This window comes from Callorhinus ursinus, unplaced genomic scaffold (genome assembly GCF_003265705.2).
Source record: "Callorhinus ursinus isolate GAN/ISIS: 27379988/994484 unplaced genomic scaffold, GSC_fseal_2.0 scaffold27, whole genome shotgun sequence".
Classification (NCBI taxonomy): Eukaryota; Metazoa; Chordata; class Mammalia; order Carnivora; family Otariidae; genus Callorhinus; species Callorhinus ursinus.
The window spans coordinates 20686468-20707461 of record NW_027397089.1 but is presented as its reverse complement, the minus strand read 5'-3'; the positions used below and the strand labels follow the sequence as shown (position 1 = coordinate 20707461).

The following is a 20994-nucleotide window of genomic DNA, read 5'->3' as shown; positions in this document are numbered from 1 at the left end:
CTTTTACAAATTCGTAGTGCCAATTCCTGTCTTGATAAAACAGTTTATTCCATTTACATTTAAAGTAATTACTAAGGAGGCGGGACTTCTGTGATTTTGCTCCTGTTTCATTTATGCCTTATAGCCTTTTTCGTCCTTCATTTACTGCATTCTGTCTTTTTTGGGGGTTGAATTTATTTTGTTGTAGTGAAATGTTTAAATTCCTTTCTCATTTTCTTTGGTATATTCTGTAACTATTTTATTTGAAATTACCGTGGGTATTATATTTAACACACTAAAGTTATAACACTCTAACTTGAATTCATGTCAGCTTAACATCAATAACATAAAAAACTCTGCTCCTTTACAGCTTCATGTTCACCCCTTTCATTGTGTTGATGTCACAATGTTACATCTTTATACATTGTCTAAAAACGTAAACTAATAATTTCTAAAAATGTATTCATCTCTTAAATTGTGTAGGAAACAAAAAATGGAGTTACAATTGTTATAATAATGCTAGCCTTTATAATTGCCCATATTTACCTTTACTGAGATCTTTATTCATTCATGCAGCTCAAAGTTACCAGCAACTGTCCTTTCATTTCTAGACCTAGAGGACTGTCGTTAGCATTTCTTGCAGGACAGGTCTAGTGGTAATGAACTCCCTCAACTTTTGTTTATCTGGGAATGTCTTAATTTCTTCCACACTTTTGAAGGATGGTTTTGCCACATACAGGCATACCTTGGAGATATTGTGGATCTGGTTCCAAACCACTGCAATAAACTGAATATTGCAGTAAAGTGGGTCAAGTGAAATTTTTTATTTCTGAGGGCATATAAAAGTTATGTTTGCACTGTACTGTAGTTTATTAAGTGTCCAATAGCATTAAGTCTAAAAAAAATGTACATACCTTAATTAAAAATACTTTTTTGCTGAGAAATGCTAACTATCTGAGCTTTCAGCAAGTCATAATCTTTTTGCTGATGGAGGGTTTTGCCTTGTTGTTAATGGCTGCTGACTGATTAGGGTAGTGGTTGCTGAAGATTGGGATGAAGATTGGGATTTTAAGATTTTCTTAAAATAAGAAAACAATAGGGGTACCTGGGTGGCTCAGTTTGTTGAGTGTCTGCCTTCGGCGCAGATCATGATCTCGGGGTCCTGGGATTGGGCCCCACGTTGGACTCTGCTCAGCTGGGAGTCTGCTTCTCCCTCTCCCTCTCCTTCTGTGCTTTCCCTCTCTCTCTCATATAAAATCTTAAGAAAACAATATAGTTTGCTGCATTGACTTACTCTTCCTTTCACAATTTCTCTATAGCATGCAAGGTTGTTCGATAGCGTTTTACTCACAGTAAAATTTCTTTCAAAATTGAAATCAGTCCTTTCAAACCCTGCCACTGCTTTATCAACTAAGTTGATGTAGTATTCTAAGTCCCTGTATTGTCATTTCAACACTACTGTACATTCTCATCACCAGTGCACAGGAGTTCCAATTTCTCCATATCCTCACTAATACTTATTATTTTCTGTTGTTTGGATAATTGCCATCCTGATGGTTAAGTGGTATCTCATTGTGGTTCTGTTTTGCATTTCCCTAAATGATGAGTGATGTTGAGCATCTTTAATGTGCTAAGTGACATTTGTATATCTTCTTTGGAGAAATGTCTGCTACATCATCTGCCCATTTATGAATTGGGTTTTGGGACTTTTTTGTTCTTTTTAATTTTAATCATGTCTGCATCGTATTTAACTCCTGCTACTTCTGGCAATCTGCTTGAGGAATGGGATGACTTCTTTATGATTTCCTACAGTGCTGATATATAGAAGGAGGTGCTGGCAAATACTCATAGTATAGTAGGGTTGGCCAGTCATTCAGCCAGATTTTGCAACCTGCTTATATGACATGGCAACGGCTGGTAGTTGGAGACTTGGGGATAGTGAAGAAATTAACATTAATTGAGTTCCTATTCTATGCCAGATACTATGCTACGCATAACTTCATATAATTCTCATAGTACTGCTTTAACGTAGATGGCATTAAATTTACAGATAAACTGTTTGAGTGCAAGGCAGTTAAATTCCTACTCTTACATCACACGGGTAGTAAATGGCTGTCTCTGGAATCAAATTCCCAGGTCTACCTGATTCCAAAGCTTATACTTTTTTTCATTATATCATGCTGCCTCCCTTCCCTGGCCTAAATTTAACCAGTCTATAGCACTCCATGAGAAAGTTCTTTATTGGCCCTCTGGTAGTTATTAGAAGCTGTTAGGAGGTTGTTTCTCTCCACACCAAACATTGTGGCGAGTTGGCATATTACCATGAGCTTGTCTGCACCAAAACCATGATGATAGCCTATCTGGATGGCTTCTCCTCCTGGATGAGATTGGTGCTCCTCTGAGGTGACTGAATGGAAGTAAAAGTTCCGAAGGGAACCAGTCATGGAGGGCACTCTTTTTAAATACCCCAAAGGAATTGATCACCAGTGTACATCGTAAGATCCTTCCAAGTTGGGCTGATATTTTTAGACTTTTCCTTTCTTTAAAAGAAGAGAACTTCTGAGAACTGGAGTTTATTTATTTAATTTTTTTAGATTTATTTATTTGACAGAGAGAGAGAGAGAGCAAGAGAGAGCACAAACAGGGGGAAGGGCAGAGGGAGAGGGAGAAGCAGGCTCCCCACCAAGCAGGAAGCCCTGAGAACTAGAATTTATATTAAAGGATACACATGGCTTATGTTCTTCTGTCTTTGAAATAGACCATGACCAATAGAATAAAAAACCTTATTGGGGGCGCCTGGGTGGCTTAGTCAGTTAAGCATCTGCCTTCGGCTCGGGTTATGATCCCGGGGTCCTGGGATCGAGCCCCACATCAGGCTCCCTGCTCAGCAGAGAGTCTGCTTCTCCCTCTGCCGCCTCCCCCTGCTTGTGATCTCCCTCTCTCTCAATTAAATAAATAAAATCTTTTTAAAAAGGAACACCTTATTGGTTTGGGGGAGAATTTCTTTTTTTATAATCTATTGCTTAATTATACCTTCACAGTAATGTTAGTCAAACTTATATAGATTTCAGGATTTTGTAGCAGGAAATGGAGCTTATTGTACTGTTTCTCAAATAGAGGCCTCACTACTCATAATACTCATTTTTAGTTTTGGAAGCAGCTAATAAGCCTTTAAAAGTTAAGGAATTCAGTTTGGTGATAGCCTAGATTAATACCCATATGGTTCTCTTCTATACTTTAGAAAAATGTTTTTTTCCTACCTGGTTTTTCAGAAAGAAAAAGATTGCTCAGCAGAATATTTCCTAAATTTTTAACCCTGATGATTTTTCCACTCAACACTTTACACAAAGAGGTAGGTACGGATGGCAGTTTGCTGGATCTGTGTAATAATCAGTCTTGGTCCTCACTCATTTCCTGGAGCCCACTCTCCATTCCTGTACAAACAAAGTAGTGTCAGCCAGGTCTAATAGGGTCTTAAGAAATGCCTCCAGGGGCGCCTGGGTGGCTCAGTCGTTAAGCGTCTGCCTTCAGCTCAGGTCATGATCCCGGAGTCCTGGGATTGAGCCCCGCATCGGGCTCCCTGCTCCGCAGGAAGCCTGCTTCTCCCTCTCCCACTCCCCCTGCTTGTGTTCCCTCTCTCACTGTGTCTCTCTCTGTCAAATAAATAAATAAAATCTTTAAAAAAAAATGCCTCCAGTATTTACCACTGGTAAATATGGAATCTATTAGATCAGGTTTTTAACTCAGTAAATACTTCGTGTGCATCACTGTTTTAAAGCTAAAGAAGAATTAGGAAACTGAGGGTAGTGACTGTTCTCTTACACAGCAAGGCAGACAATTTAGAAATTTTAACATGAAAAGCTAATCATAAATATTCTATAAAGAATAGAGTATTAGGACTGAAGTGTCATGATAGCTATAATTTTTTAATGGCTCGGGAAAAGAAAAAATAGAGAAGTGAAGTAGAATAAAATGTTGAATCTAGATGGTGAAAATTTGGGAAGATACATATTTCTTTTTATATATTTGAAAATTTATATAGTAAAAAGTAAAAAAAGAAAGAAGATAACTGTAAAAAACATTTATAAAACTATACAAAAATAACTTCAGGATGTTATATGGTTCATTCTCTATTACCTAAGGGCTAGCTTCTTATTAGAGTTGGTAAGTAAGAATTAAAACAGAGGTGTAACCCGAGGCTCTCAGAGGCCAGGCAGTTAATGTGAATGAGGGCAGCGGGCTGGCCATAAGGCAATAGGAAGTGGTGGGGGTTGAGAGAGCAGGAGAGTATGCACCTCACCAAAAACATTCACAGTCTTTAAAAAACTTTAATGTGCATTCAGAATAAAAACAGCTCAAAGGATTGGCAGTTTGTGGTCTCCTACAAATGATAAAATTTACCATCTCTAAATTTACCCAGATTTCTGTTCTCTCTCCTCCTCCTATCAGAAGATAGTAGGAATGGTTCAGTCATCAAAATGAGGGAAATGGAGGTTCCTGACACTGGAGAGTGATGGGAAATCTTTACTTACTGCCTCTAGAATTGGCCTCTGTTTCCACAGCTTTGTAGCTTCAGGAGTAGAAAAAGTGGCCTATCATCATCATCATCATCTTCTTCTTCTTCTTTTTTTTTTTCCCCCCTCCTGTCTTGCTCCTTCTGAGATCTGGAGCAGGATTTGTGGTAGATTTTCAGAGACTCCTGTGAGTTGAAAAAAAAGCACATTATGATACTAGACTCATCTACCTGGGCTGATTTTTGGATGATTAGGGGGAGGGTACAATTGTAATTTATAAGGATGATTTAAAGTATAATTTCTTTGACTTTGAAGTTGGCTGCAACTCAGTTTGAATCATGTTAGTGTACCTTCTAGACTCAGCAGCTTTCTTAAAATCCCTTTTCCCATTTTTTTTTTCTTTTTTACAGAGGAAGAGTAAAGGTTTTGTTTTGTGAGCCACAGTTGGGTTGTGGCTCCTCTGCTTCAGCCTTTCAGCCCTCTGGAAGCTTGGGCTGGCTCTGACTTTTCCCTGTTTTTTAATACAAGCTCCCAGTGGTCTCCTCAAGCACTGGGAATCTTCCTCATTCACTTCAGAAGAGCAGATTCAGACTGAGACCAGGTCTCACTCTTAAGTGTATGTGAAGAACACAGAGTAGGGACCCTTCTCAGCTTTCCCAAGCTTCTTCTCCCTAAGTCTTCCTCAGCTCACTCTTTGCTTGGAATTTCAACAGTATCCTCCTAACCTAATTTGAGAACCTTTTATGTACCAGGTGCTATATGGCAGACATGAGATAAGTAGATAAGTAAAATATGGTTTCCATCTTCTACCAGTTTATGGTTTGTTATGAGGCTTTTAGTTGCCTTGGAGAAGTTACTGTTTAAGGTATATTCAGCCAGGTAAACCTTGGTGAGAATGAAAGATATCCGGGAACTGGTTTTGGCTTATGTAGTTGGGGATACTTGAGGCAAGGAAAGAGGAGAACTGCCCAAGAAGATGTTACTTACAGATGAGAAAGACCTTGGTCACTTTTTGTTAAAATGAGTTTATTTACTTAAAATTTTTTGGAAGGAAAATACATTCATATGTTTAAAAAAAAAAAAGGTTAAAAGTATGCCCCTTACCCTTGCTTTCCATCTTTCTAACTCTTGTTATTCCAGAATTTCTTTATGCAAATATAGGTATATGTGAATATATATTTTTATCTACTTGTATATCCCCCATTTTTTATACAGTGGTAGCTTAATACACTATCCTATATACCTTCTTTTATTACTTAATAACTTTTTTTTTTAAGCACTTGTTAGCATTTAATGAACCTCCTTCCCTGTGGCTTTAAGCTACCAGGACACAGCACCCTCCCACCCATCTTCTCCTCAGCTTTTCTGCTGAAGACTTTGACCTTCACAGTGACAGGCTGCTTCGAGAGCTTCCCCTTCCCCAGAACTTTGTAGTAGCCTAATCGCACCACATCATTGATAGGAGCAGCTCCAGGCTTGTTTTTGGCAGCATTTACCCTTGTCTGCTCACCGGCCAAGGTCCACAGTTTATCAAGGTTGACAGCTGGGCAGAAGCTCTCGTTCCTAAGTGGTGATACCTCATACCAACTTTCCCAAAGTAACCTGAGTGATGTCTGTTTACTCCAGCCTCCTGGGTGCTTCTACTGTTTGCCCCATGTGGCCATGGCTGTGGATCACATGATCCCCAACTTTCCGGGTCTTCCTCAGTCTGGATGGCATGTTGGCAGCCTAGGCAAAAGAGGTATTATTACCTAATATCTTATGGAGACTTTTGTGTATGAAAATATACAGAGCTCTTTTGTTATTTTCTATGGTCATATATTTGTGGATGTACCTTGATCTAATTAACAGGCTCCCTATTGATGGACATTGAGTTTTTGCTCATCTTTTACTATGATAGTCACCGTTGTAACAAATAATCATATATATCTTATACAAAATTTAGCATGTGTGCTAATTTATGTGTAAATTCCTAGTAGTGAAATTGCTGCATCAAGGGCTTAACGGATTTGTAATTTTGATATCCATGTCAAATTGCCCTCTGTGGGGGTGTACGCACTAATCAGCAACACCTCTTTCTTCATAGTTCCACCTTCGGAGTTTTTGTCATACTTTTGGTTTTTACCAGTGTTAAAGGTGAAAAATGGTGTTGCAGTGAAGTTTTGATTTCTCTTTTTCTTATGATGAAGAAGTTTGTACATCTTTTCTTATAGCTGAGGCATTGATACTTTCTTTTCTGTGAAATGCCTTTGCCCATCTTTCTTTTGCTGATTTATTACTTGCCAGTTTCTAGAAGCTCTTTGTATTATAGGAAGTTTGCTCTTTGGGATATGAGTTGCAGACGTTTTTCTCAGGGCTGCTTTTTTTTTTTTTTTTTTAACTTATGGTGTTTTTTGCCATGAGGTATCTTGATTTTTATACTGTTGAATTTATCAGTGTTTCTGTGTGGCCTTTGCATTATTCTGGCCCAATACTGATAGCGCAAAATCATTCATTTTTCTTTCTATGGCGGCACCTCATTCTCTTCCTACTTCTTGGATTGACAGCAAAAAGCTTTTGTGAGTTTGTTTATCAGAGAGATAGAGAGAGTACAAGCAGGGGGAGCGGCAGGCAGAGGGAGAAGCAGGTTCCCTGCTAAGCATGGAGCCCGATGCAGGACTCCTAGGACCTCGGAATCATGACCCGAGCCAAAGGCAGAGGCTTAACCGACTGAGCCACCCAGGCGCCCCAGCAAAAAGCTTTTGGTACCTTCTTCCTCAAGTCTGTTCCTGGGGCTGTATCGTTGTCAGTTTTAGTCCTTGGTAATTTTGTTAGGAGATTTTAGTGGTTTGAAAAATCCTCCCTTTTCTTGATTTCAGGCACTCCAGAAAACTGACATTTTCTTATAAAATTAAACATATGATTACCATGCAACCCAGCAGTTGCAGTCTTGGGGCATTTATCCCAGAGAAATGAAAATTTGTTTATACAAAAACCTGTGCACCACTATTCATAGCAGCTCTGTTTTTAATAGCCCCCAAACTGGACACTCCCCAAATGTCCTTCAGTAGATGGATGGTTAAACAAACTCTAGTACATACATACTATGAAATACTACTCAGAAATAAGAAGGAACAAAGTACTGCAACATGCAACAACTTCGATGAATCTCGAATGTATTATGTTGGGTGAAAAAAGTCAATCCCCAGAGGTTACATATTATCCCATTTACAAAACATTTTTGAAATGACAAAATTTTATTTTATTTTATTTTTAAAGATTTTATTTATTTATTTGACAGAGAGAGAGCACAAGCAGGGCGAGCGGCAGGCAGAGGGAGAGGGAGAAGCAGACTTCCTGCTGAGCAGGGAGCCCAGTGTGGGGCTCGATCCCAGAACCCTGGGACCATGACCTGAGCTGAAGGCAGACGCTTAACCAACTGAGCCACCCAGGAGCCCCTGAAAGGACAAAATTTTAAAAATGGTGAGCAGGTTAGTGGTTGCCAGAGGTTAAGGATGGGGAGGAGAATGAGAGAGAGGTAGATGTAGTTCTAAAAAGCAACACAAGAAATCTTTGTGGTGATGGAACAGCTCAGGATCTGACTCCAGTGGCAGATATATGAATGTACACATGTGAAAAAAATTGTATAGAACTAAATATAGTAGGCATCCTTATCTGTGGAGGATACGTTCCAAGACCCCCAATGGATGCCTGAAACTGGATAGTACTGAACCTTATAAATACTAGGTTTTTTCCTATATGTACATACCTGTTATAACGTTTTACCTATAAATTAGGCACAGTAAGATTAATAATAGCTAGTAATAAATAGAACAATTATAACATGATACAGTAATAAAAGTTACATGGATGTGTGCTCTGTCTCAGAATGCCTTACTATACTGTACTAACCCTTCTTGTAATGACATGAGATGATAAAATGCCTACTTGATGAGATGAAGTAAGGCGAATGATGTAGGCATTGTTCTATACTGTTAGGCTGCTACTGACCTTTTGGCAAAAGTATAATCTGCTTCTGGACTGTAGTTGACCACTACTGTACACAGGCATGCACGCTCATGAATGCGCACGCGCACACACACACACGAGTGCAAGTAAAATGAGGACATCTGAATAAGATCAGTGGATTGTATCACTGTCAATATCCTGGTTGTGATATTGTATTGTTTGCAAGATGTTACCTTAGGGGGAAATTGAGTAAAGGGGTACACAAGATCCTATACACAGGATCTCAATAAAAGTTTCAATTCAAAAATAAATCCCCATTTCTGCAAATAGCAGCTTCACCAAAAGCTACTGTGTGGAGGCAGGTTCAGCTGGAGGAACTGGTGTTCTGCTGTGCTAGGATCAGCAATAGAACTGCTGAGGGACCTAGTGCTAGCAGTGGAATGTGGGGGAACAGGGCAGTGCCTCAAGTTCAACCCAGCACCGTCAGGCAAGATGAAGATCTGAAAACACTGACTGGCATTTCCAAGGATTCTCTGGGATAGCCCAACTGGGTAGCCCATCATACAGCCTGTTGAAGTGGGGGTTGGGGGTGGGGAGAAGACTGGTTTAAGTTCTGGGACCTCAGAAATCAGTGAAGGTTTGACATGGGTGATTAGGGGCAGGAATGAGGAGGGAAGACAAGCTTTGATGTGGGTGGGTTTATCCTGATCATGCCCAGCATGTGCCCCATTGCCATATTTATTTTGGTGTATCTTATGCTGTATCATTGGCTCTGGTTTGAAACAGAGGCATAGTGGTTCTCAAAGTGTGGTAGGGTGATCCCTGAGATCCCCAGGACCCTGCTAGGGATTCCCTGAGGACAAAACTATTTTCACAATAATATGTAGACAGTTGCTAAATACTCTCATTCTCTTAGAAATGTACAATGGAGATTTCCGGAAGCTACACATTGTAAAAGCAACATATTAAATGCAGAAGCAGATATGAAAATCCAGCTGTTTTTTGTTAAGCCAGACATTGAAAAAACCTAGAAAATTTAAACCAGTTCCACTTTTTTGTTTTGGAAACTATAGTTACTTCTTTTAAATATGTTATTTATGTTAACATGTAATGAGATTATTGTTATTTTAAAATAATTCAATAAATATTCAAGAATTTTCTCAGTTTTGGGCGCCTGGGTGGCTCAGTTGGTTAAGCAACTGCCTTCGGCTCAGGTCATGATCCTGGAGTCCCAGGATCGAGTCCCACATCGGGCTCCCTGCTGATCAGGGAGTCTGCTTCTCCCTCTGACCCTCTTCCCTCTCATGCTCTCTATCTCTCATTCTCTCTCTCTCAAATAAATAAATAAAATCTTTAAAAAAAAAAAGAATTTTCTCAGTTTTAATTTTTAATAGGTGAATATTGTTATAAACCACATAAGCAAAAGCTTTTTGGGGTCTTCAATAATTTTTGAAAGGATAAAGGAGTCCTAATACCAAAAAGTTTGTGAACCTTTAGCTTGACAGAAAGTAGTAGGCCAAAAGTTGGTACGCTTGAGTTCTAGTCAAGACTTTGCTGTGTGTCTGTGGACAAGTCATTTAGCCTCTTTAATTGATTTTTTTCTTACATAAATGCTAATAATTATCCTGATCTACCTACCACACCTTAAAGAAAAATATAAGTTTGTGTGAAAGGCTTTGAAAATATAATGTCCTATAAAATGTAAGGAATTTAATAGTTATACAACAAAACTGGTGATGGAAGAAAACATAAAGAACAGGAGTTTCTGGTGCATTAGCTGATATTCTGTTCACTTTTTAATTTATTCATTTTTGCATCTCCTCCTAACAGTTTCCTTTAGCTTTTATTTCTCTTTCTCAGTTTTTCAAACAACTATTTAAAAAATTGTTATTGAAGTATAGTTGACACACAATGTATTAGTTTCAGATGTGTAACATAGTGATCCCACAATTCTATCCATTACTCAAAGCTCACCACGAGATGTGTAGTCCGCATTTGCCACCATACAGCATTATTACAAGACTATCGACTATATTCCCTACTCTCTACTTTTGATCTCCATGACTTATTTATTTTATAACTGGAAATATGTACTTCTCAATCCCCTTCACCTATTTCACCCATCCCCCTACCTCTTCCCTCTGGCAACCACCAGTTTGTTCTCTGTATTTAAGAGTCTGTTTTGTTTTTTAGATTCCACATGTAAGTGAAATCATATGTTATTTGTCTTCCTCTGTCTGAGTTACTTCATTTAGCATTATACCCTAAGCGTCCATCTATGTTGTCACAAATGGCAAGATTTCATTCTTTTTTTATGACTAATATTCCTGTGTGTGTGTTCTAGACCTACACATCTTCTTTATCCATTCATCTATTGATGGACATTTGGGCTGCTTCCATAATTTGGCTATGATAAATGATGCTGCAATAAATATAAGGGTGCATATACCTTTTCAAATTAATGTTGTTTTCTTTAGGTAAATACCCAGTAGTGGAATTACTGGATCATATGGTAATTCTATTTTTAATTTTTTGAGAAACCTCCAAACTGTTTTACACGGTGCTTGCACCTATTTACATTCCACAACGTCTGAGAGTTCCCTTTTCTCTGCATCCTTGCCAACACTTGGTGTTTCTTCTCTTTTTAATACTAGTCATTCTGACTGGTGCAAGGTGATTATCTCATTGTGATTTTGATTGGCATTTCCCTGATGATTAATGATGTTGAGCATCTTTTTCATGTGTCCATGAGCCATCTGTATGTCTTTGGAAAAATGTTCAGGTCCTCTGCCCCTTTTTAAATCAGATTGGGTTTTTTTTTGGTGTTGTCTAAGTTCTTCATGTATTTTGGATATTAGCCCCTTCTCAGATATATCATTGGCAAATATCTTCTCCCGTTCACTTGGTTGCCTTTTTGTTTTGTTGATGGTTTTTGTTTTTTGCTGTGCAAAACTTTATTTTCGTATAGTCTCAGTAGTTTATTTTTGCTTTTGTTTGCCATGCCCAAGGAGAAATATCCATAAGTATGTTGTAAGGCTGATGTCCAAGAGATGACTGTGTTTTCTTTTATGGTTTCAGGTTGCACATTTAGGTCTTTAATTCATTTTGAGTTTACTTTTGGGTATGGTGTTAAGACAGTGGTCCAGCTTCATTCTTTTGCATGTGGCTGTCCAGTTTTCCCAGCACCATTTATTGAAAAGACCCTCTTTTCCCCATTGTATATTCTTGGCTCCTTTGTTGTAGATTAATTGACCATATAAGTGTGAGTTTATTTCTGGGCTCTCTGTCCTGTTCCATTGATCTGTTTTTGTGCCAGTACCATACCATTTTGATTACTGTAGCTTTGTAGTATATCTTTAAGTGTGGGGTTATGATTTGTTCTTCTTTTTCAAGATTGCTTTGGCTATTCCAGGTCTTTTGTGGTTCCTGTGTAGTTTTAGGATTATTTGTTCTAGTTTCATGAAAAATGCTATTGGTATTTTGATAGGGATTGCACTGACTCTCTGGATTGCTTTGGGAAGTATGGACATTTTAACAATACTGCTTTTTCCAGTCCATGCACATGGTATATCTTTCCATTAGTGTCATCTTCAGTTTATTTCATCAATGTCTTTAAGTTTTCAGAGTTTAGGTCTTTCACCTCCTTGTTTAAATTTATTCCTAGGTGTTTTATTCTTTGGGATGCAAATAAATTTTTTTAAAGATTTTATTTATTTATTTGAGAGAGAGAGAGCACAAGCAGGGGGAGGGGCAGAAAGAGAGGGAGAAGCAATCTCCCTTGCTGAGCTGGGAGCCTGATGTGGGGCTCGATCCCAGGACCCTGGGATCATGACCTGAACCAAAGGCAGACACTTAACTGAGCCACCCAGGTGCCCCTCATTTATTAGTTCTAAGAGCTTTTTGGTGGAGTGTTCAGGATTTTCTATATATAGCATCATGTCTTCTGCAAATAATGACAGTTTTACTTCTTTCTTACCAATTTAAATGCTTTTATTTCTTTTCCTTGTCTGATTGCTGAAGCTAGGACTTCTAGTACTACGTTGAATAAAAGTGGTGAGAGTGGACATTCTTGTTTCTGATCTTAGAGGAAAAGCTTTCAGTTTTTCACCATTGAGTATGATGTTAGCTGTGTCTCTTTTTTTCTTATGTTGAGGTACGTTCCCTATAAACCCACTTTATTGAGAGTTTTTATCATGAATAGATGTTGTATTTGTCAAATGCTGTTTCTGAATATTGAGATGATCATATGGTTTCAATCTTTTAAGATTTTATTTATTTATTTGACAGTGAGAGAGAGCACAAGCAGGGGGAGCAGCAGAGGGCGAGGGAGAAGCAGGCTTTTTGCTGAGCAGGGAGCCTGATGCGGGGCTCGATCCCAGGACCCTGAGCAGACACTTAATGACTGAGCCACCCAGGCGCCCAGACTTTTCTTTTGTTAATATGATGTATCACATTCCCTAGTTTGTGAATATTGAACCACCCTTGCATCTATGGAATAAATCTCACTTGATTTGAGTGATCTTTTAATGTATTGTTGAATTCGGTTTGCTCATATTTTGTTGAGGATTTTTGTATCTGTGTTCATCAGGGATATTGGCCTGTGTTTTTCTTTTTTTGTAGTGTCTTTGGTTTTGGTAATGGTAATGCTGGTCTTAAAGAATGAATGTAGAAGTTTTCCTTCCTCTTCTGTTTTTTGAAATAGTTTGAGAAGAATAGGCTTCACTCTTTTTAAGATGTTTGGTACAGTTCATTTGTGAAGCCATCTGCTCTTGGACTTTGGTTTGAAAGGAGCCTGTTACTGTTGTTGTTTTTACTACTGATTCAGTTTTATAACTAGTAATTGGTTTGTTCAAATTTTCTATTCTTCCTTACTCATTTTTGGAAGATTGTATGTTTCTAGGAATTTATCCATTTCTTCTAGGATGTCCAATTTGTTGGCATATAAGTTTTCATAGTAGTCTCTTATAATCCTTTGTATTCTGTGTTGTCAGTTATTATTTCTTCTCATTTTTTTTTAAGATTTTATTTATTTATTTGACAGAGAGAGAGCAGAAGCAGAGGGAACAGGAGAAGGAGAAGCAGTCTCCCCACTGAGCAGGGAGCCCCTCCCGATGGATCATGACCTGAGCTGAAGGCAGAGGCTTAACCAGCTGAGCCACCTGGGCACCCCTTCTCCTCCATTTCTGATTTTGAGTCTTCTTTCTTTTTTTTTCTTGATCAGTCTGGCCAGAGGTTTATCGATTTTGTTTATCTTTTCAAAGAACCAGCTCTTGGTTTCATTGATCTTTTCTCTTGTTTTTTTTTTAGTCTCTGTTTCATTTATTTCCACTCTCATCTTTATTATTTGCTTCCTTTTACTAACTTTGGGCTTTGTCGTTTTTTTTTTCTAGCTCCTTAGGTGTCAGGTTAGATTATTTATTTGAGATTTTTCTTGTTTTTTGAAGTAGGCCTATATCACTATAAACGTCCCTCTTAGAACTGCTTTTGCTGTGTCTCAAAGATTTTGGACCATTTCATTTCATTTGTCTCCATGTATTTTTTTATTAACTATTTTATTTATTTATTGACTCATTGGCTGTTTAGTGGCATGTTGTTTAGCCTCCATGTGTTTGTATTTTTTCCAGTTCTTTTTTTTTTTTAAGATTTTATTTATTGGGATGCCTGGGTGGCTCAGTCAGTTAAGCGGCTGCCTTCAGCTTGGGTCATGATCCCAAGATCCTGGGATCTGAGCCCTGAGTTGTGCTCCCTGCTCAGCAGGGAGCCTGCTTCTCCCTCTCCCTCTGCCCCCCCCAATTTGTGCGCACTCTCTCTCTCTCTCTATCTCAAATAAATAAAATCTTTTTAAAAAAAGATTTTATTTATTTGTCAGACAAAGCACACAGCAGGGGGAACAGCAGGCAGAGGGAGAAGCAGACTCCTTGCCTATCAAGGAGCCCGATCTGGGACTTGATCCCAGGACCCTGGGACCATGACCTGAGCTGAAGGCAGACACTCAAGGGCCTAAGCCACACAGGCATCCCTCCAGTTCTTTTCATGTAATTGATTTCTAGTTTCATACCATTGTGGTTGGAAAAGATGCTTGATATGATTTCAGTCTTCTTAAATTTATTAAGACTTGTTTTGCGGCCTAATGTATGATCTTCCTGGAGGATGTTTCATATACCCTTAAAAAGAATGTATATTCTGGGGCACCTGAGTGGCCTAGTCAGTTAAGCATCTGCCTTTGGCTCAGGTCATGATCCCAGGGTCCTGGGATTGAGCCCCTCATCGGGCTCCCTCCTCAGTGGGGAGTCTGCTTGTCCCTCTCCCTCAGCCCCTCCCTCTCGCTTGTGCTCTCTTGCTTGCTAGCTCTCAAATAAGTAAGTAAGTAAATAAGTAAATAAATCTTTGAAGGAAAAAAAATGCATATTCAGCTATCTTTGGATGGAATGTTCTGTGTGTATCTGTTAGGGCCATCTGATGTAATGTGTTGTTCAAAGCCATTGTTTCTTTATTGATTTTCTGTCTGAAATGATTTATCCATTGATGTAATTGTGATGTTAAAGTCCCCTACTCTTCATTTTCTTCCTTTATGTCTGTTAGTATTTGCTTCATGTATTTAGGTGCTCCAGTGTTGGGTGCATCAATATTATAATTGCTGTATCCTCTTATTGGATTGATCCCTTTATCATTATGTAATGCCCTTCTTTGTCCCTGGCTGCAACCTTTGTTTTAAGGTCAGACAATCATTGTAATTATTAAAAGAAATTAAATAAATACATCTTCCAAAGGTTTCATTCAAGAAGGGATTTATATTCTTGATATCTTGAAATAGTGTCTTATGGTCAGGAGCTGTATTCTAGAGGAACTACTTACTAGTCACTATGTGACTTTAGGAAAGTTACTTAATCTCTCTGTGTCTTGAGTTTATCTATGAAATGGGATTAATAATACCTTACTTTCTAGGGCAATTATGAGTATGAAAATAATGCATATGAAACATTTTGCTGAGTACTTGGTATATAATAGATGCTCCATAAATGATGGTTGCTATGATTGTCATTAGCATGTAACAAAAGATGGAAGATTAAATGTTAGTCTCCTACCCTGTCTTCATTGAACTTATTAAGTTACTTATAAAACAAGTTTGTTAATAGTAACTTCCATTTAATTAATTAATTTATTTTTTTCTGTTTGAAGGTCTACTGAGTGGCCAGACATCCCCAACAAATACCAAATTGGAGAAATTGGATTCTCAACAGGTGTTACAGCTCTGCCTTCGATATCAGGATCATCTTCATCAGTGTGCAGAGGCCGTTGCCTTTGATCAGAATGCTTTGGTTAAACGAATCAAAGAGGTAATGTACTGTGGGAAAATAACATCACTGGCTCATTATTGTGATTTCCTCCGACTCCCAAGTCCTTTTCTACTGGGAAGTAGAGCCAGTGATCCAGGCTTTATGGGGAATAGTCATTTTCTGATTTAGTCTTGCCATTTGTCCCCATTGCTTTAGATAGATTGTTTTTCCTAGCAGTAAAATGTAATGATGAAAAGGAGTAGTCCATGGAGCTGGAATTTGAAACCTGGTTCACCACTTCTTTGCTTAGATAAGTTACTGAACTTCTCCTGATCTGTTTTCTGATCTGAAAAAGAGTAGTAACCTATCCCAAGGGTTGAATGAAGATTAAAATTTCAGTAGGTGTTAGGTACTATTAGTATGTAAAGTCCTGCCATACTAATTTGCTCTAGCTGATTCAAATCTTTGAATTGACTTTAGCTGTTTCCTATATGTAATTTATATTTTGTTTTCCAATAGGGTATCAGTTGTTTGAGAGCAGGAGCCTTGATATCTCTTTCAATTATTTTTTCACAGTATGAGCACATGAAAAGCTCAGTGATTTTTATTGGTTGAATGGAAACAATTATGCTTATTCTACCCACAAGGTTTTTGTGAGGGAAGGAGCAAGGTAATTCCTGTGAAAGTACTTAGAAAACTGAAGTGTGTGATACAGATGTTTAGTAATTATTAAGAATAATAAGGTACTTCAGTTAAACACTGAAATATACCATTGACTGGGCTGCTGCATGGTATAGTACATACATTTTCCAAAGTTTTCAGTAAAGGGATTAAGATTCCTGATACCTTGAAGTAGTTTCATATAAAGAAAAGGTCAGGAGCTCAATCTTGGAGAAACCACTCATGTTAATGGCAGCTCCTGGAGTTGTTTAACAAAATAGTCCTGGTCATTGACTCAGGCATAAGAAGAAGGTGGATATGAGGAAACACACAAGTAAAGGGTTGAGAATCACTGCAAATAGATGTAGTAAGTTCTTGAGATAACAAAGTTGTCACTAGGTATATTGATAGATTTAAATTTGCCAACACCTCTAATATTTTACTACTTACCTTTCATAAAATATATACATATATGTTTCTCTCATGGCTTAAATAATTTTATTTGGAAGAGCATTCCAAATTGTCATTTTATATTTTCATATTGGTTGGCATTGTTGTGGCCTTTCAAATATTATAAACATATTTTACTGTATTATGATCTAGAGAGATTTAAATCCCAAATGTGACTACGTTTGTTTTAATACTGAGTTTTCCTCTCCTGCCAGTAGGTCTAGGATGTGGTCGGTAAATCATTATTTTAATAAGCTTATCAAATGATACGGAATCCATTCTCCATTACCTGAGATTTGGGAACCACTAGCCTAGAGCACTGTTTTCCAAAATAAGTTCTACAAAACTAGTCCCATGTGAAGAAGGTCAAACTTTTTGCATATTCCATCACCACCCTTGGAAAGTCACGATGCATATTCTCTTTTTAAAAGTTCTTAGGAATCTTACAGGAAATAAAACTGGTGGTGTTCTTTTCTTTATTATTTATAATTATTTTTTAAATTTTTATTTTATTATGTTATGTTAATCACCATACATTACATTATTAGTTTTTGATGTAGTGTTCCATGATTCATTGTTTGCATATAATACCCAGTGCTCCATTCAGTACGTGCTCTCTTTAATACCCATCACCAGGCTAACCCATCCCCCCACCCCCCTCCCCTCTAGAACCCTCAGTTTGTTTCTTACAGTCCATAGTCTCTCATGGTTCGTCTCCCCCTCTGATTCCCCCCCTTCATTTTTCCCTTCCTGCTATCTTCTTCTTTTTTTTTTTTTAACATATAATGTATTATTTGTTTCAGAGGTACAAGTCTGTGGTTCAACAGTCTTACACAATTCACAGCACTCACCATAGCACATACCCTCCCCAGTGTCTATCACCCAGCCACCCCATCCCTCCCACCCCCCACCACTCCAGCAACCCTCAGTTTGTTTCCTGAGATTAAGAATTCCTCATAGCAGTGAGATCATGATACATGTTTTTCTCTGATTGACTTATTTCGCTCAGCATAATACCCTCGAGTTCCATCTGTGTCATTCAAATGGCAAGATTTTATTCCTTTTGATGGCTGCATAATATTCCTGTGTGTGTGTGTGCGCACACACACGCGCGCGCGCACACACACACACCCCCCACATCTTCATTATCCACTCATCTGTCGATGGACACCTTGGCTCTTTCCATAGTTTGGCTATTGTGGACATTGCTGCTATAAACATCGGGATGCACATACCCCTTCGGATCCCTACATTTGTATCTTTGGGGTAAATACCCAGTGGTGCAATTGCTGGGTCATATGGTAGCTCTATTTTCAACTTTTTGAGGAACCTCCATACTCTTTTCCACAGTGGTTGCACCAGTTTGCATTCCCACCAACAGTGTAGGAGGGTTCCCCTTTCTCCGCATCCCCGCCAACATCTGTCATTTCCTGACTTGTTAATTTTAGCCATTCTGACTGGTGTGAGGTGGTATCTCATTGAGGTTTTGATTTGGATTTCCCTGATACCGAGCAATGTGAGCACTTTTTCATGTGTCTGTTGGCCACTTGGATGTCTTCTTTGCAGAAATGTCTGTTCATGTCTTCTTCCCATTTCTTGATTGGATCATTTGTTCTTTGGGTGTTGAGTTTGATAAGTTCTTTATAGATTTTGGATACTTGCCCTTTATCTGATACGTCATAATATCTTCTTCCATTCTCTTGGTTGTCTTTTGATTTTGTTGACTGTTTTCTTTTGCTGTGCAAAAGCTTTTTATCTTGATGAAGTTCCAATAGTTCATTTTTGCCCTTGCTTCCCTTGCCTTTGGCAATGTTTCTAGGAAGAAGTTGCCGTGGCTGAGGTCGAAGAGGTTGCTGCCTGTGTTCTCCTGTAGGATTTTGATGGACTCCTGTCTCATGTTTAGGTCTTTCAACCATTTGGAGTCTATTTTTGTGTGTGGTGTAAGGAAATGGTCCAGTTTCATTCTTCTGCATGTGGCTGCCCAATTTTCCCAACACCACTTGTTGAAGAGACTGTCTTTTTTCCATTGGACATTCTTTCCTGCTTTGTCGAAGATTAGTTGACCATCAAGTTGAGGGTCCATTTCTGAGCTCTATTCTGTTCCACTGATCTATGTGTCTGTTTTTGTGCCAGTACCATACTGTCTTGATGATGACAGCTTTGTAATAGTGCTTGAAGTCTGGAATTGTGATGCCACCAGCTTTTCTTTTCTTTTTCAATATTCCTCTGGCTATTGAGGGTCTTATCTAGTTCCATACAAATTTTAGGATTATTTGTTCCATTTCTTTGAAAAAAGTGGATGGTATTTTGACAGGGATTGCATTAAATGTGTAGACTGCTCTAGGTAGCATTGACATCTTCACAATATTTGTTCTTCCAATCCGTGAGCGTGGAACGTTTTTCCATTTCTTTGTGTCTTCCTCAATTTCTTTCAAGAGTATTCTATAGTTTTCTGAGTACAGATTCTTTGCCTCTTTGGTTAGATTTATTCCTAGGTATCTTATGGTTTTGGGTGCAGTTGTAAATGGGATTGACTCCTTAATTTCTCTTTCTTCTGTCTTGTTGTTGGTGTATAGGAATGCCACTGATTTCTGTGCATTGATTTTATATCCTGCCACTTCACTGAATTCCTGTATGAGTTCTAGCAGTTTTGGGGTGGAGTCTTTGGGTTTCCCACATAAAGTATCATATCGTCTTCAAAGAGTGAGAGTTTGACTTCTTTTCCTATTCTGCCTTTTATTTTTTTGTTGTCTGATTGCTGTGGGTAGGACTTCTAATACTATGTTGAATAGCAGAGGTGATAATGGACATTCCTGCCATGTTCCTGACCTTAGGGGGGAAGCTCTGAGGTTTTCCCCATTGAGAATGATATTCGCTGTGGGTTTTTCATAGATGGCTTTTATGATATTGAGGTATGTACCCTCTGTCCCTATACTCTGAAGAGTTTTGATCAAGAAAGGATGCTGTACTTTGTCAGATGCTTTTTCTGCATCTGTTGAGAGGATCATATGGTTCTTGTTCTTTCTTTTATTAATGTATTGTATCACTTTGATTGATTTGCGGATGCTGAACCAACCTTGCAGCCCAGGGATAAATCCCATTTGGTCGTGGTGAATAATCCTTTTAATGTACTGTGGATCCTCTTGGCTAGTATTTTGGTGAGTATTTTTACCTCCATGTTCATCAAGGATATTGGTCTGTAATTCTCCTTTTTGATGGGGTCTTTGCCTGGTTTTGGGATCAAGGTAATGGTGGCCTCATAAAATGAGTTTGGAGGTTTTCCTTCCATTTCTATTTTTTGGAACAGTTTCAGAAGAACAGGTATTAATTCTTCTTTAAATGTTTGGTAGAATTCCCCTGGGAAGCCATCTGGCCCTGGGCTTTTGTTTTTTGGGAGATTTTTGATGACTGCTTCAATTTCCTTAGCGGTTATAGGTCTGTTCAGGTTTTCTATTTCTTCATGGTTCAGTTTTGGTAGTTTATACATCTTTAGGAATGCATCTATTTCTTCGAGAGTATCTAATTTGCTGGCATAGAGTTGCTCATAATATGTTCTTATAAATCTTTGTATGTCTTTGGTGTTGGTTGTGATCTCTCCTCTTTCGTTCATGATTTTATTTATTTGGGTCATTTCTCTTTTCTTTTTGATAAGTCTGGCCAGGGTTTATCAATCTTGTTAATTCTATCAAAGAACCAGCTCCTAGTTTTGTTGATCTGTTCTTCTGTTTTTTGGTTTCTATTTCATTGATTTCTGTTCTGATCTTTATTATTTCTCTCCTCCTGCTGGGTTTAGGCTTTATTTGCTGTTCTTTCTCCAGCTCCTTTAGGTGTAGGGTTTGCTTGTGTATTTGAGACCTTTCTTGTTTCTTGAGAAAGGCTTGTATTGCTATATACTTTCTCTTAGCACTGCCTTTGCTGTATCCCAAAGATTTTGAACAGTTCCGTTTTCATTTTCATTTGTTTCCATGAATTTTTTTAATTCTTCTTTAATTTCCTGGTTGACCCATTCATTCTTCAGTAGAATGCTCTTTAGCCTCCATGTGTTTGAGTTCTTTCCAATTTTCCTCTTGCGATTGAGTTCTAGTTTCAAAGCATTGTGGTATGAAACTATGCAGGGAATGATCCCAGTCTTTTGGTACCAGTTGAGACCTGATTTGTGACCTAGG

General features: G+C 38.3%; 1 protein-coding gene across 4 annotated transcripts in view; it reads left to right on the top strand.

Annotated features, from left to right (window-relative positions):
- Positions 1-20994, top strand: part of BORCS5 (BLOC-1 related complex subunit 5) — a 98376-nt gene that overhangs the window by 50667 nt on the left and 26715 nt on the right. For all 4 annotated transcript variants that reach the window (XM_025879844.2, XM_025879843.2, XM_073877966.1 and 1 more), the window contains one exon: positions 15621-15778. In XM_025879844.2, the coding sequence (XP_025735629.1) occupies positions 15621-15778 (158 nt within the window). The remainder of the gene's footprint in view (positions 1-15620; positions 15779-20994) is intronic.